This window comes from Camelina sativa, chromosome 7 (genome assembly GCF_030686135.1).
Source record: "Camelina sativa cultivar CO46 ecotype springtype chromosome 7, ASM3068613v1".
In the NCBI taxonomy this organism is placed as follows: Eukaryota; Viridiplantae; Streptophyta; class Magnoliopsida; order Brassicales; family Brassicaceae; genus Camelina; species Camelina sativa.
In genome coordinates this window covers 15,557,958-15,574,136 of record NC_141886.1, presented here as the reverse complement: position 1 = coordinate 15,574,136, position 16,179 = coordinate 15,557,958, and the positions used below count along the sequence as shown (strand labels likewise).

Here is a 16,179-nt window from a genome sequence, read left to right as displayed (position 1 = left end):
TTTGCGAAGATGTTTTTTTTTTGTAGTTTACTCGAATTCAGAAGTGAAATTCTTTGTTGGTTATGAGGTTTGGTTACTAGCCAAGTCTCTTAAATATATAGGTAAATGATAAACGTTTTTTGATTTTAATTATTGAAGAGTCCATGATAGTATTAGATTTCTCATTATTGTTTATTTACATATTTTAAAGAAGATATGTGATTTAGATGTCCTAAGAGAATCATTGTATTCAAGAAGCATTATTTCAATATGAATATAAGTTATAGAACTTTCACCGTAAAAGTCATGTCTGGTTTTTGACTGGTTTTTTTGTCATGTCTCTCTCGAGACGATTCTCTGGGTGACTGGTTTTTCCAGTTACGTCCTTTCGATTTTCCGATTAAATTTTCGATCTGGAGTGTTTCTCCAACCGATTGTTTCTCTTTGAAATGCTTAGGGAGTCCAACTGGCGGTTATTTTCTGTCAATTTCAAATGACAGTTATTTGTCTCTTTTTTCGAGGGGATAAACCGTCATCCGAAACCATCATGGCCCTCCTATATATTTGCATACTTCCCTCTCTTTTCCTTTCTTTCTCAAACATTTCCTCCTATTTCTCCAACGAATTGTTTGAAAATGAGTGATTTCCTACGAAAATTTGTACAAGATCTTGATTTGGGAATTGATGACCTCCCCGCTGTTCTCCCTCCAGAATTCGTTTCACGGGCTGCATCTGTCATTCGATTTTCCATAGTCGTCACTCCGGTAAACCCAAGGAAGCAGAATCTATGTGCTCTCATTCAGCAAATGCCGCGGGTCTGGGGTTTCGCAGATGAATGTGTTGGCAGGATTCTTGATGGAGGGAAGTATAATTCCACTTCCAAACTAAAGAATCGATGAACTTGGTACTCCGACGCGATCCTTGGTCGTTCAATGATTGGATGCTATCTACTCATCGGTGGTATCCAAACATTACAGAAGCAACAATGAAGATCATCCCTTTTTGGGTCCAAATCCAATGTATCCCTATCTTCTACTTGAAAAATTCAATGGCTAGATGGGTTGGTAATAGATTGGGCTTTGTAACGGAAGTAGATTATGATGAAAATGTTAATCAAGTCGGGGCTGTGAGGGTTAGGATAGATTGGAATATGGATAACCCATTACGTTTCAAAAAGAACATTCAATTTATTGTGGGTGACAACACAATAGTCAAGTTTCTTTTTGAGAAACTTAGGAACTTTTGTAAGAAATGTGGATCCTTAAAGCATGATGTTAAGGAGTGTCCGCTCTCTTTTGATGATCCTGAGAACTTGGATCCTGATGACCGAGATGGTGATGAGAATGATGGAGACAATCAGGATGGAGGAGATGATGTGTCTGCGACACCAACACTCATGACTGTTGATCCGGTGATGCTTATTCCTGGTCTACAGAGGACCTCACCTGTCTCTGCACATGCACCTTTGAACTCTGCACATGCGTCTTTGAATGAACCACTTTAATCTTCATCCTCGTACTTGCCTAGTTTCTTTGAGGATACTGAACTAACCGCTGAGCGAATGCGTTACATGCATGCTAAGAATGTTAACAAGACAACCGAGAGTATGGAAATGACTTTGCTTCGGTGAAGTGCAACACTAATGCGTTACAAAACTTGGCTCTCATGAAACACAAAAGAGTTCGTTTTGAGTGTGACTTCAAGAAGGCAGAAGCAGCGGAAGAGATGGCGGTCATGTGCCATCTCCGTAAGAAAGGCAAACCATCTATCTCAGTCGGATCATTTTCGGTTACCAACGACAACGACGGAGGCGCGGGAGGCCCGATACCCCCAGATCAAACATGAAAGTACTCTCCTGGAACTGTCAGGGCATTGAATTGCCGCTGACTAAATCTCGACTAAGTCGTTTATGTATAATTACTAAGTGTGATATTCTCTTTCTCTCTGAAACTCCCAACCAGTGTGATGTATTATCTAAACTTATCTGTGATTTAGTATTCTCAAACTTATTTATTGTACCCCCTCAAGGAAGGAGTGGTGGTCTAGCTGTGATGTGGAAAAGGCATGTCTCTCTCTCCTTGATTTCAAAGGATGAGAGACTCATTGACCTATCGTTATTGATCATGGCATGTTCGGGACTTAGCCACAAACGAACGTACGTCCGTACATATGTCTAATAAGACCGAGTCTCACCAAGTTACATGAGGAAGGGAAGAGGTCGATTCATCTAAGGCCCATAAGATCATGAGAAGTCTCTAAAATATCTCTAATAGCCGTTAGAATATAAGAGGAGGAAGAGTCACATGTTTTGTCCTAGGAGACTAGGAGTGGTCGCTATCACCATGGGAATCATCTCTCTCTCTCTCTCTTTATGTCACTATCACCTAGATATTCGAATGTAAAGGGTGTAGCCCTAGTTTGTCTCCCTATTTAAAGGCTTGCGCCAACATTGTAATATTATCTATTCTAATGAGATTCTCTTTACACTTTCATTCTTTTTGTCTAAACTCTCTACTTCAATCTATTTACTTCCGCTAATTCTAACATGGTATCAGAGCATGTTTCTCGATCTTGATTCTCTAAACATACTCTTCTTATTCTACTAAATTCTACACTCGATTCTTCTCTATTCTACTACTCTCAAATCTTAACCGTTGGATAATATTCTAGTTCTTGCCATGGAGAAGACAAAACCAATCGTTACTCTAGTGGTACTGAAAGGTGCAAACTACCTGTTGTGGAAAAAGACCACAAAGACCACTCTTAGTGGCCAGGGACTATGGATCCACATCAAAACGGACGACCTCCCCAAGAAAGCCAACAAAGAAGACGACAAAGAAGTAAAGGAAGAAGACAAGGAGGCTGAAATCGAAAAGGAAGTCAAGTGGTTCCAAGAAGATCATACCGTGCTTGCCATTCTTCAAAACTCGCTCGACGCACCCATCCTTGAAGCATACTCATATTGCGAGACGGCTAAGGAGTTGTGGAATAGGTTTGCGAATGTGTATGGAAATGTGACTAACTTGACTCGCGTCTTTAAGGTCAAGAAAGCTATCAACTGTCTCCATCAGGAAGACTTGGAGTTTACGAAACACTTTGAGAAATTCAGGTCACTATGGGTCGAACTCGAGATGCTTCGACCAAGCACAATAGATCCAGCCATCCTCAATGAGTGAAAAGAGTAGGACAAAGTCTTTGGTCTCCTCCTCACTTTGAATCCGGCGTTCAATGACCTTATCAAACACATCCTACGAGGTGACAAGCTCCCTACCCTTGAAGATGTGTGTTCTCAAGTACAAAAGGAACAAGGTTCATTGGGGCTCTTTAGTTGGAAGGAGGACCTAGTCACCGCCAACAAAGGAGTCTACAAACAAGAGGAAATAAAAGTGATGGTGTGTGACCATTGTAAGAAGAGAGGTCATGTGAAGGACAAGTGTTGGATTCTTCACCCTCACCTCAAACCGGCCAAGTTCAAGGCACATCTTTCTCAAGAAGGGACAAGCGGTCAAGGATCCGGTGTTGTAAACCAAGGGAACATTACTGCTATTCCCGCATCCTATGGGGATCTTGTGAGGAAATCAGACTTGGAGGCCCTCATTCGATCCATTGCAACACTAAAGGATTCTGGTACCACCTTCTTTGCTTCTAAACCTAGTAGATCGCTTGTTGTTGACTCTGGTGCTTCTCATCACATGATAAGTAATCCTAATCTATTAAACAACATAAAACCGGCCCTAGGGAATGTTATTATTGCAAATGGAGACCGCATACCTGTTAAGGGAGTAGGAGACTTGAAATTATTTGATAAAAACTCCAAAGCTTTCTTTATGCCTAACTTTACTTCAAACCTCTTATCGGTAAAAAGAGCTACTACTTATTTGAATTGCTATACTATTTTTGGTCCTAACAGTGTTCATTTTCAGAATATTGAGACTGGAAAGATTCTTGGGGAAGGGAATGCTAATGGAGATCTCTATGTCCTAGAGAAAATTACACCAAGCCCTTCTTCTTCTTTTTCTTTTAAAACTAGTCTTGTTAGTAGTTCAAGTGATGTTTGGTATGCTAGATTAGGCCACCCTCACTCTCGTGCGTTTGAATTAATGATCCCTAATGTTTCATTTGATAACTCAAGTTGTGAGTCTTGTATTCTTGGGAAACATTGCAAATCAATTTTTCCTAAATCTACTACTATTTATGAGCATTGTTTTGATTTATTACATTCTGATGTGTGGACATCTCCTTGCCTATCTAGAGATAATAACAAGTATTTTGTGACTTTTATTGATGAAAAATCTAAATATACATGGATCACCTTGTTACCATCTAAAGATAGAGTATATGATGCCTTTGTTAATTTTCAGAATTATGTTACTAATCACTTCAATGCTAATATAAAGGTACTAAGGTCGGACAATGGAGGAGAATACACTGGCCATAGATTCAAAGAACACTTAGCTAAGCATGGCATCTTACAACAAACAAACTGTCTCTACACACCCCAATAAAACGGCGTGGCCGAGAGGAAGAATCACCACCTTATGGAGGTTGCACGGTCGATCATGTTTCACACACATGTTCCTAAAAGATATTGGGGAGATGCTGTGATGACAGCTTGTTACTTGATCAATCAGACACCAACCAAAGTTTTGCAAGACTTATCTCTGTTTGAGGTATTAAACCAAATTAAACCATCTTTGGATCACTTATGTGTGTTCGGGTGTGTGTGTTTTGTCTTAGTTCCAGGAGAACAAAGGAGCAAACTTGACGCCAAGAGCACCAAGTGTATGTTCATATGCTACTCAACCAGTCAGAAAAGGTTATAAGTGCTATGATCTGACCACGAGCCGTTTACTTGTCTCTCGTGATGTCAAGTTCATAGAGCATGCTGGCTATTTCGAGAAGGGCGACTGGAATGACTTAAAAGTTCTCTCATGTTCGCCTAATGATTGATCTGCAAGCTTGCAGTTCCTTCTTGAACATCTTGGCAATACTACCACACCGGTCCATCAAGGATCCGGCAAATCAATGTCACCTGACACAGCACCTATACCGGTGGTCTCTCCTTCCTCGGATACGATAATGTCTAATACTCCGACGAAAACTCCTGACTCACATCCTACTGATTCCTCCAACCTGTGATGATGAGTCTCCTACCATCTTGAGTCCCTCTTCCTCTCTTGGCAACCAACCAATCGTCCAAGAGGAGATTGTTCCTGTACAACCTCTTCAACGCAGTGAACGCGTCAAGTCTCATCTCTCCACATGGAAAAACAAGCATGTGTATTACAACAACCAAGCTGTGGCTCATCCTATTCAATCTGTATGTTTGCTTGATCTTCTACCCTCAGAATTCCAAGCCTTCATTAGCAACATTGATGAACATTATATTCCTCAAACCTATGATGAGGCGCGTGAGAGTAAGGAGTGGCTGGACGCTGTTCAGGATGAAACCAGTGCTATAATTCGCAACCACACTTGGGATGAAGCTGACTTACCGAAAGGCAAGAAAGTTGTTAGCTCTCGATGGGTGTTCACCATTAAATAATTAAACAATGGTGACATCGAGCGCTACAAGGCTCGCCTGGTTGCTCGGGGGTTCACTCAAACGTATGGAGCTGACTATACGGAGACGTTTGCACCTGTAGCCAAGTTACATATTGTGCGTGTTGTTCTCTCCCTTGTCGTGAACTTTTCATGGGATCTTTGGCAAATGGATGTGAAAAATGTCTTTCTTCAAGGGGAATTTGATGAGGAAGTTTCTATGACACCGCCTCCTGGTCTTGAAGACATTGTGGCTCCAGGAAAGGTCCTTCGTCTCCGCATATCCATATATGGTCTCAAGCAGTCTCCTCGTGCTTGGTACCATAAACTGAGCTCTACTCTCAAGGCCCGAGTCTTTCGACGTTCTGAGACTGACCATACACTCTTCACTCTTCAAGGACCTCTTGGCATTGTTGTGGTTCTTATCTATGTGGACGATATAATTGTCTCCGGTGATAACAAGGATGGTATCCTCAAAACTATAACCTTTTTCAAATCTGTGTTTGATATTAAAGACCTTGGTGAACTCAAATATTTTCTAGGCATTGAAATTTGCCGCTCTCCGGAGGGTTTATTTCTTTCCCAAAGAAAATATACACTCGATCTCTTAAGTGAAACAGGGAAACTCGGCGTTAAACCGGCGCTTACTCCACTTCCTGAGGACTATCAGCTCAAGCGAAAGGGGTAGAAGGTCAAGGATAAGCCATTGGATCCATTAGATGAGCCATATGAAGATGTTACACGCTATCGTCGGTTGGTAGGTAAGTTAATCTATCTTATGATTACACGGCTGGACTTGTGTTATGCAGTGAATCAGGTAAGCCAATATATGAAATCACCAACCAAGTATCAGTGGAGTGTGGTGGAAAGGATCCTGAGCTATATCAAAGGGAGTCGAGGCCAAGGCATTTGGATGGGAAAGAACTCAAGCACTGAAAAAGGTGGCTATTGCGATGCGGATTATGCTGGTGACACACTGGATAGACGCTCTACCACTGGATAATGCACGTTCATAGGTGGTAACTTGTTAACATGGAAGTCGAAGAAGCAAAAGGTGGTCTCATGTTCAAGTGCGGAGGCAGAGTACCGAGCGATGAGGAAGTTAACAAATGAACTTACATGGCTTAAAGAACTTCTCAAGGATCATGGTATCAAGTCCAAACAACCGACCACAATGCATTGTGACACTGAAGCTATAATTCACATAGCCACCAACTCAGTATTCCATGAGAGAACCAAACACATTGAAGTAGATTGTCATAAGGTTCGAGAGAAGATTGAAGAAGGAGTGACACTTCCATGCTACACCAAGAGCACAGACCAACTGTCAGATATCTTCACCAAGGCTACATGTCCTAAGGTTTGTGAACACATTCATAGCAAACTTGGACTAGTAGACGTTACACGCCCATGATCGACTTCTCTAACACATTGATATCACACTCTTTTCCTTTAACATAGTTTTGTCCCATGAGTTTTTCTATGATAAGGTTTTTAATGATGTGATGCTTCATGGGTTCCAAGCTTAGCCATTTCAATAGGCTAAGCTTGAGGGGGGGTATTGATCATGGCATGTTCCGGACTTAGCCACAAACGAACGTACGTCTGTACATATGTCTAATAAGGCCGAGTCTCACCAAGTTACATGAGGAAGAGAAGAGGCCAGTTCATCTAAAGCCCATAAGATCATGAGAAGTCTCTAAAATATCTCTTATAGCCGTTAGAAGATAAGAGGAGGAAGAGTCACATGTTTCCTCCTAGGAGACTAGGAGTGGTCGCTATCACCATGGGGATCATCTCTCTCTATCTTTATGTCACTATCACCTAGATATTCGAATGTAAAGTGTGTAGCCCTAGTTTGTCTCCCTATTTAAAGGCTTGCGCCTACATTGTAATATTATCTATTCTAATGAGATTCTCTTTACACTTTCATTCTCTTTGTCTAAACTCTCTACGTCAATCTATTTACTTCCGCTGATTCTAACATCCGTGACTCTTAATAATATTACTTTCTATTTGTCTTGTGTGTATGGTCATCCAACTCAAAGTGAACGATATCACCTCTGGGATCGCTTAAAGTTGCTTTCTTTATCTAGACAATCTCCATGGAAACTTATCGGTGAATTTAACAAGATAATTATAAACCATGAAAAACTTGGAGGCCCTCTACGAGATGAATGGAGCTTCCGAGATTTCAGGACAATGATCTCAGTGTGTGATTTGCTAGATATTCGTTCTCGAGGCAAAATATTTTCATGGGTGGGAGAACGATACACATATACAGTGCAATGCTGTTTAGACAGAGCAATGAAAAACTCCTCAGGTCGTGCATCTTTTCTGAATAGAGAACTTGAGTTTCTAGACTTTGAAGGCTCAGATCACAAGCCTATTCTTCTACACTTTAACGACCAGCAAAAGCATCGTCGCAAAACTTTTCAGTTTGACAAAAGACTATGTGAGGTTCCAAATTTTGATAGGGTCGTAAAACAAGGCTGGTCTTTGAATAATGAGAGTACATATATTCCAATAAACCAAAGATATCAAGTTGCAGAGCGGCTATGGCAAACTTGAAACATCAAGTTAACCTAAATGCTGAAACAAGGATTAAATCTCTTCAATCAAAAATAAATACGACAATGGAGAGCCAAGATAGTTTACTTAGAAGTCAAATTCAAAACTTGCAAGGTGAACTCACAAGGGCCTCTGCGGATGAAGAAACACATTGGAAACAAAAAATTCGTAATGAATTGATGACAGAGGGAGACCACAACACAAGTTTCTTTCATGCTTCAGAAAAATCTAGATATGAGAAGAATCGGATCATATCTATCCTTGATGAGAATGGAAACTTGTTCCAAGGAGATCAAGATATAGGGATGCACGCACAAGAGTTTTTCACAGGGATTTACACCTCAAGTGGTCATTCTGTCACTCCTTTAGAATTTGCAGATTTCAGCCCAACTGTATCAACTGAGGTAAACAATAGTTTAACAAGGGAGTTTACTGAACAAGAAATTTATAACGCTTTGTGCCTCATAGACGATGATAGAGCACCTGGACCGGATGGATTGACGGCTCGCTTTTACAAACAATGCTGGAGCACAGTCGGAGCACATGTGGTTCAAGAAGTAAAATCTTTCTTCCAAACACCTATCATGAAAGCAAGCATTAAACATACTAACATTTATATGATCCCAAAGATAGATGATCTGAATACTCCTTATGATTATCGTCCAATGCACTATGTAATATGCTCTACAAGATAGTTTCAAAGTCTTTAGTTCAATGACTGAAGCCACATCTGAATGGAATAGTTTCTGAGGCTCAAGCTGCCTTTATCACAGGCCGCATTATACAAGATAATGTTATGATTGCACACGAGTTGATGCATTCTCTGAAGGCTAGAAAATGTGTTTCACAAACTTATATGGCCGTTAAAACTGATGTAAGGCATACGACTGGGTAGAGTGGAACTTTCTCGAGACAACACTCAAATTGTTTGGCTTCTGTGATCAGTGGATTACATGGATAATGTCAGTTGTGTCAAACGTCAACTACTCTGTCTTGATTAATGGAGTACCGCATGGGAATATTAAACCAGACCGTGGAATTAGACAGGGAGACGCCCTTTCACCTTATATGTTCGTCTTGTGCTCTGACATTTTAAGTCATCTGATAGTTTCTCGAGTTAAGGATGGTGATATTAGGGGCATCAGGATAGGCAATGGAGTTCCAAGTATCACACACCTACAGTTTGCTGATGATTCGTTATTCTTATACCAAGCAAATAGATGAAATTGGCAAGCATTAAAGGATGTTTTTGATATATATGAATACTATTCTGGTCAAAAGATAAACACATCAAAGTCAATGATAACTTTCGGCTCTAGAGTTTATGGTACGATGCAGGACAAACTGAAAATGATCTTAAACATACCAAACCACAGTGGAGGTGGTAAGTACCTCAGACTCCCAGAACAATTCGGTCGTGATAAAAAAGAGATGTTTAGCTATATCATTGACCGTGTAAGAAACTGTACGTCCCATTTGAGCACACGAACCTTATCGCTGGTAGGAAAGGAAATCATGTTAAAATCAGTAGCAGACTCAATGCCTGTGTACGCAATGTCATGTTTCAAATTACCAAAGAGCATCATATATACATTGAGACTCTGCTGATGAATTTTTGGTGGGAAAGAGATAAACATCACTGAGGTATCCCATGGATCGCTTGGACCAAAATTCAGAAATCCAAGAAAGAGGGAGGATTGGGTTTTAGAGACCTTGAAAAAATTATTGATGCCCACCTGCAAAACAAGCATGGAGACTCATTAAGTATTCCTAACTCTTTATTTGCCAAAGTCATGAAAGCACGATACGCAAAAATCAATCATACAGGTGGGCATCATTACTAGCAGGAATAGATTTGATCAAAAAGGGATCAAGATACCTAGTTGGGGATGGCAAAACAATACGTTTGGGAGTTGATAATGTGCTTGCAGAGCATCCACCGAGACTTATCAACCCAGTAGCTTCACAAAGCGTCTCCACAATGGAAATTTTGATATAAAAAAACAGGAGAATTTCGTACATGGGACTCACAACAGTTGGACATTTTTACCACTCCGGAAGATAACACAGATATTAAAAACCTATACATCTCACAAGTTGTAACAGAAGACTCTCTAATCTGGCATTATACAACCTCTGGTGAATACTCTGTCAAGTCAGGGTATTGGTTCCTCACACACAATCCTTTTGATACAAATCCTGTCCCAAATATACTTCATGGATCAGTAGCATTGAAGAATTAAATATGGAGGTTGAACATCCTCCCAAAAGTAAAACATTTTCTATGGAGAGTTGTTTCGAGAGCACTACCAACAACAACCAGATTACGAACTCGTGGCATGATCATAAGTTCAACTTGTCCAAGATGCAATCAAGATGATGAAACAATCCTACATGCACTTTTTACCTACCCCTTTGCTAAAATGGTTTGGAGAATGTCAAACACTCTATCTTTAAATCTTCTACAGGTTGATACTGATGCAGAGTCGGTAATTGCACCTTTGATTGATCTTTCTAATCAACATAACAACATCAAAGATTTGTTATCTCCTGTTTGGTTGGTTTGGCGAATTTGGAAAACTAGAAACACTTTAGTTTTTGATGGATTTCGAGAGGGAGCCACAATTACTATTTTAAAAGCACTTGCTGAAACAAATGGATTGATACAAACTGTTAAACTAACAGAAAGAAATTGCAGTCCAACTTTAATAAATGAAAATTCAACATGGTCACCACCTACTTTTCCTGTGCTTAAATGTAACTTTGATGCAGCATACGATCCCAATAGTCATCACACCTCAAGAGGATGGATAATGCGGAATTACTTGGGCGAAGCTATTGTTTGGGGAGCGACAAAACTATCTCTTTCTGACTCAGCTCTGGAGGCAGAGGCGAAGGCATTATTATCAAGTATACAAATACTCTGGATTCGAGGTTATGGCTCTAGTTCGATGGTCTTCGAAGTTGATTGTGAGAATCTGATTAACTTAGTGAATGGTTGGCTTTATAATGCTTCACTCACAAATGTACTTCGAGATATACAGTTATGGCTTTCCAAATATCAACATGTTTCTTTTATCTTTACAAATAGAAATAATAATGTAGCTGCTCATTCTCTTGCTAAGCTGGACTGGCAAACTATGGATTGTTATGTCGAGTCTTCAAAGCCAGATTGGCTAATTGAATCTCTTTGTAGTTTGTACTAACTATGGTTAATTTAATATAAATCTATTTGCGTAAAAAAACAACTTTCACCGTAAAAAAGAGCACTAAAAAAATAATACCTTATTATGTTACCCCAAACCATGGATTGGTTACTAAGTTTTTTCACATTTAACTTCTTTTACTGAATTTTTGTAACTCTATTAATTTAAATTTGGTGATCTTTCATAATTTCTCGATTTTTTTTTGTCAAACCATTATGTATGTTTTTTCGTAATATTTTAATGACTAAATGGAGGAAACAAGAGACCAAGAATTCTATATCATAATTATAAAATTGTTTAAATAGTAAGTTTCTAGCGATTCATTAGAAAATAATTAAATAGTTTTTTGTTAAAATGCTTATGCACTATTTACAATAATTTTTAGACGAGGTTGCATCATTCTATGCAATTAATTTTTCACCGTTCGATTAAATATTTTTAAAAAAAATTGAATCAATAATTTTTAGTTAGATAGAAAATTATGTTTTAATATAATGATTACAAATTAACAAACATAATTGTAAAGCCCCAACCGTTACCTCTGAGTAGCACCATGTCCACTTCCAGTCAATGAGTCCATTTTTTTTAATAGGCTTCGCGTCCTTTCACTAGGCCCGTGAGCCCATCCATATCTGACGCTCGGTTTGCTACGTCCGGGAGACTTTAAAGACTTGGTATCTTCCTTACAAATCACCACATGATCTTTCTCTGTGTTTTGTTCTCACTCGCACAGTTCCGACAGTCACTTCCCGGAAGGTCACTCATCCTGAGACTATTCCAGTATAAGCACACTTAACTATGAAGCTCTTTCATAACCTTTGACCAAAAAGATAAATCTACTTTGATCAAATCAATTCTTTTAAACCTCTCGGTAAATCTTTGAAACTCGGGTATATATGTGAATATTTTAAAAGCATCACTTAATAGTTAAAATAGAAAGAAACAGAAGGAGTAATTAAGTTTACATGTTTCAATATTAAAAATGTATTACGCATATGATAATTCATTACTACATATTGAAGTATAAATAAGTGGTTGTGAATATTGAAGTATAAATAAGTGGTAGTGAATGCATGATGACATTCTTTCTAATTTTAGTTTTAAGAAAGCCAAGCCAAGTACACGTACCTTCTAATAATCCAATTTATGGGCTGGAATTGATGATATTTAAATAAAACATTTACCAGTTAATGAATTCAAAGCAGCATTAGACACAATATAACACACATGTATAGGACAAGAATTGCTTCCGAGAGTTGCAAGGCTTCCAAACCATCAAGAACTTCTACATATGTGGTCGTTGATCTGATTTTTGAATTACTTCTAGCCAATGTTGAAACAACTCTACCCGTTTTTTTTAATATCGTAATTAAGCACCCTATAATATTTAATTAAATATACCAAACCACATATCATTATTAAACCAACAATAACCAATATGCACAACGAAAACATTCCAACAACATAACCATCTCCAACCTATCATCAATACAAAAATATTCCTAATGATTATAATCCAACAACTTAGCATATCTCTATACAAGGTTCCAACACATAACAAGACATAACCATCAACAAACAAACGAGATCCTAGATCATCCTCCTCCTCATCATCATGATTCCACGTTAAATACCTGCACAATGCATGAGTATTATCACAAATACTCAGTGAGGCGATCCTCCCATCTATTAGGCTATACACACAAGCGAAAAAATAAACACAAACAATACACAAAAAAGCAAACCAAGCAATTTTGAACACATCTGTAACTCTGCGACCTTGCGTCGATCGATGCAACCTCCAAATCCCTAGCTTCGTCAACCGATGCACTCCTTGCATCGACAGATGCAACGCCGCCTACGTCAACAGATGCACTCCTTGCGACGACTGATGCACTCCTTGCATCGACCAATGCAACGTCCATCGTCTCCATCAAATCCCTAACTGCATCGACCGACGCAAAAACAATCACAACAATAAACTCCCAAAAATACACATCTAATCACTTAGACAAACCATGGTTCCGCACTCACCTTGATTAAGAAAGAAGAGAATGAAAACACCAAGATCCAAGCCTTCTAGAAGCCTCCAAACGTCACTCCAAGTTAAGGTCTCACTTCCTACGGACAGATCCCTCCAAAAACAGGCACAAAAGACTCATGGAAAGATTTTACAGAGACTTTTCCTTCTCTCAATTTCCGGAAACGACAAAAAGCTAAAACCCACACTAACACGTCTAGCTTCCCTTTTATACACAACCCCTAGGGTTTCCAAAAACCTCAAACGTAGCCGAACGAGCGTTTCAATTAAGACATCCTGCAAAAACAGATCTTGCATCGACCGATGCATCATCTGAATCCATCGATGCACATCCCAAACTAGGATTTTGGTTCACGGGCTTTACAATTCTCCCCGTCTAACAGAAGATTCATCCTCAAATCTAAAAACACTACACTCCAACTACAAAGCATTTCCACCGTTGCAACGGTTCACACCACAACCCTGACTCAACGGTCCAAAACACCCAGACTCAACTTATCAACATAAATCAGACCCCACCGATCAACCCCAAACCTCACTCTCCCAATCGACACAAATATCCCAACCCCCCCCCCCCCCCCCCCGCCAGAATAAACCAAACCCTCCCGGTCAACACACAGAAATCCCCGAGATTGTACCCCCATCAACCCAGAGATCCGCAATCCAGTCACAATGGGAAATCTAAGATTGAACCCCCATCAATCTCCAAGATCCGTATCCGTTCGCTAATTTTATCCCCACGTCCTTGCCACTTTTACCCCCAACTCATCTGTTCTTAGGTCGCAACCTCCAAGTCATACCGATCACACTCTCAGACCCCCGTCTTCGAGCCATACCACCTCACCCTCGAGATCTCAGTACCAGGAGAACCTCTATATCCTCTGCCATCTTCAGTCCCTCGAGCTATCGATATCTAGAAAACCCCATGTCCCCTCAGGAGAATCCCCATTTGATATTCCAAAACAAAAAAAAAACTTTATTTAACTTGATTAAACATTCAAAATTTTACAGTTCAATTTGTTAAATGAATTATTTCCTACTTTTTGGCATTGCACATATCTAATATTTTGCTGCAAGCATTTTGTCTAAGAATCTATAAGCTAATTTTTACTTTAACATATATATCATACAAAATAATCAATTTGAGAAAAAAATCTAAGCAAATCTCAATATATTAAACTTCAAATTGTAGTATATTTTCTATATTATTAAACCCATGCAGTGCGTGCGACTCAACCTAGTATATAATAAATAGGGTAAAATACATACCTTAGCCATATGGGGAGTTATTTAAACAGTTTAAGTCAAAGTGAAAAACAGTTTTCACCCTCTAGCCACCTCTAAAATTTCGGACAGTTATTGATGAACGAAGATGAGATTGTGGAGAAGAAGAAAGTTGAGTTTTGAAATTTCAAATTGTGTAGACATGGAAGAGAATATTCAGGTAATATTTGCATTGGTTAAGTTAAAGTTTGAGCTATTCTATAAGAACAACAATCTTTATAGAAAAAAATAAATAGTTTTCTTTTCATTGGGGAACAAAGCAAAATAAATGGAACTTGTGTGGGTTTAATGTTTGTTGTGTGTTGTTGGGAATTTATTTGTGTATGTAGTGATAGCCATGGCATTTAATGTGTTTTTGATGCATTTATGTTGCAGATGTCTAATGGATATTCCTGTATCATTGTTCTTAGGGATTGGATATTACTGAAACGAAACATTATGTATACGGAGCTGTCGTCTACGTTATGTGAGTTGTTCAAAATTCCGGCTATAGAGTTTACTCCAACAATCAGTTATTGGATGCCAGTACGGATGTCTGTCATGATAGAATGTAAACGCCCTCCTGTGCACATTGACAATCAAAAGAGGTCAGAAACATTCATTGTCATCTGTAGTGGTGATGCAAGTGTAAACATGTGTGTCTTATTTTCTCCAAAAGTTAAGGTATGTGTGGACATTAACAGTCATGAAAATAAAATAAGTTGTCAGGGACTGAAAATAAAAGTGCGCAGGGACTGACAGTCCAACAAAATCGATGTTGGAGTTAGTAAATGTGGATGAACCCAAGGACGGGGTAGAGGTCGAGCAAATAAGGATAAAGAGGATGTTGAAGAGGATGATAAAGAGGATGATGCAGGTGAGGACAGTAATTGATCAAGTGGTGGGTGTACGCTTGATCCAACTATTGAAGGTAGTGAAGGAGATGACGAAGATTATGATTACTACAAGTGGACATATATTGTGGAACGAGAATATGGGATAGGCTATAACAGAGACGTTGGCGACAATCTACCACCAACGGGTACACCAGGAAAATTTAGCCGCTTATTACAGTTGTGTACGTATAACAATGCATGTGTATGTGATGGACCAATCATAGATGATCTTGAAGGGAATGGTGAATTCAACAGGCTGAGGTATGTACGTACAATACGACATGTGTACATGATGAAGTATGAGAAAATGCTTATTTTACGTACACAAATTCATAAGAACCTGCTATTGGAGAAGGAAATAGTTTAGAGATTGGTATTGGAGAGGCATCAAGGGCTGTGATATCTGAATCATGAGACAGACTAGTCACCTTGAATGAGTCGTACCAAGTTTTTAATGGCTTCGAACCGATGAGGCTGAGTTGCTCGATCTTGTTGATGCTCCAATGTTTGATGATTTACTCAATGTGAGAGCAGATGAGACACAAGTTGAAATTGGCATGAAAAGGGAGACAATGTAAGTTGGAAGTTTGTTTCAAACCAAAAAAATATTGTAGAAGACGATGTCTTTCCATGCAGTAAAACATTGTTAAAGTTGTCTCTGGCAGTTGACTGCACATGTTGT

General features: G+C 39.2%; 3 protein-coding genes and 1 pseudogene across 3 annotated transcripts; all 4 read left to right on the top strand.

Annotated features, from left to right (window-relative positions):
* The first annotated feature begins 614 nt into the window (after positions 1 to 614).
* LOC147941260 (uncharacterized) lies at positions 615 to 1,483 on the top strand (annotated as a pseudogene).
* Positions 1,484 to 2,657: 1,174 nt separating this feature from the next.
* LOC147941259 (uncharacterized) lies at positions 2,658 to 8,091 on the top strand. The gene is made up of 12 exons (XM_087458444.1): positions 2,658 to 2,819; positions 3,165 to 3,644; positions 3,903 to 4,113; positions 4,591 to 4,649; positions 4,717 to 4,902; positions 4,945 to 5,114; positions 5,215 to 5,491; positions 5,555 to 6,204; positions 6,330 to 6,337; positions 6,537 to 6,668; positions 6,774 to 6,880; positions 7,600 to 8,091. Exons 1-12 carry the CDS (start codon positions 2,658 to 2,660, stop codon positions 8,089 to 8,091), a joined length of 2,934 nt encoding a protein of 977 aa, XP_087314570.1.
* A 179-nt stretch (positions 8,092 to 8,270) lies between these two features.
* Positions 8,271 to 11,297, top strand: LOC147941258 (uncharacterized). The gene is made up of 5 exons (XM_087458443.1): positions 8,271 to 8,751; positions 8,835 to 8,920; positions 9,037 to 9,272; positions 9,919 to 10,048; positions 10,560 to 11,297. Exons 1-5 carry the CDS (start codon positions 8,271 to 8,273, stop codon positions 11,295 to 11,297), a joined length of 1,671 nt encoding a protein of 556 aa, XP_087314569.1.
* A 3,467-nt stretch (positions 11,298 to 14,764) lies between these two features.
* On the top strand, positions 14,765 to 15,911 carry LOC147941257 (uncharacterized). Its single transcript, XM_087458442.1, has 4 exons — positions 14,765 to 14,782; positions 14,998 to 15,257; positions 15,501 to 15,739; positions 15,835 to 15,911. Exons 1-4 carry the CDS (start codon positions 14,765 to 14,767, stop codon positions 15,909 to 15,911), a joined length of 594 nt encoding a protein of 197 aa, XP_087314568.1.
* Positions 15,912 to 16,179: the final 268 nt, after the last annotated feature.

Excerpts from the sequence above, each read along its gene's own strand:
- LOC147941259 (XM_087458444.1), top strand. The coding sequence starts at position 2,658 with ATGGAGAAGACAAAACCAATCGTTACTCTAGTGGTACTGAAAGGTGCA. Across the intron at positions 5,492-5,554 it reads TACCGAAAGGCAAGAAAGTT|GCTCGCCTGGTTGCTCGGGG; the intron begins GTTAGCTCTCGA and ends GAGCGCTACAAG. Across the intron at positions 6,669-6,773 it reads AGAACTTCTCAAGGATCATG|ATTGTCATAAGGTTCGAGAG; the intron begins GTATCAAGTCCA and ends ACATTGAAGTAG.
- LOC147941258 (XM_087458443.1), top strand. The coding sequence starts at position 8,271 with ATGACAGAGGGAGACCACAACACAAGTTTCTTTCATGCTTCAGAAAAA. Across the intron at positions 9,273-9,918 it reads CCAAGTATCACACACCTACA|GTGGGCATCATTACTAGCAG; the intron begins GTTTGCTGATGA and ends TCAATCATACAG. Across the intron at positions 10,049-10,559 it reads CACCGAGACTTATCAACCCA|GTTGATACTGATGCAGAGTC; the intron begins GTAGCTTCACAA and ends AATCTTCTACAG.
- LOC147941257 (XM_087458442.1), top strand. Across the intron at positions 15,258-15,500 it reads GGTGATGCAAGTGTAAACAT|TGGTGGGTGTACGCTTGATC; the intron begins GTGTGTCTTATT and ends TAATTGATCAAG. Across the intron at positions 15,740-15,834 it reads AGATGATCTTGAAGGGAATG|AACCTGCTATTGGAGAAGGA; the intron begins GTGAATTCAACA and ends CAAATTCATAAG.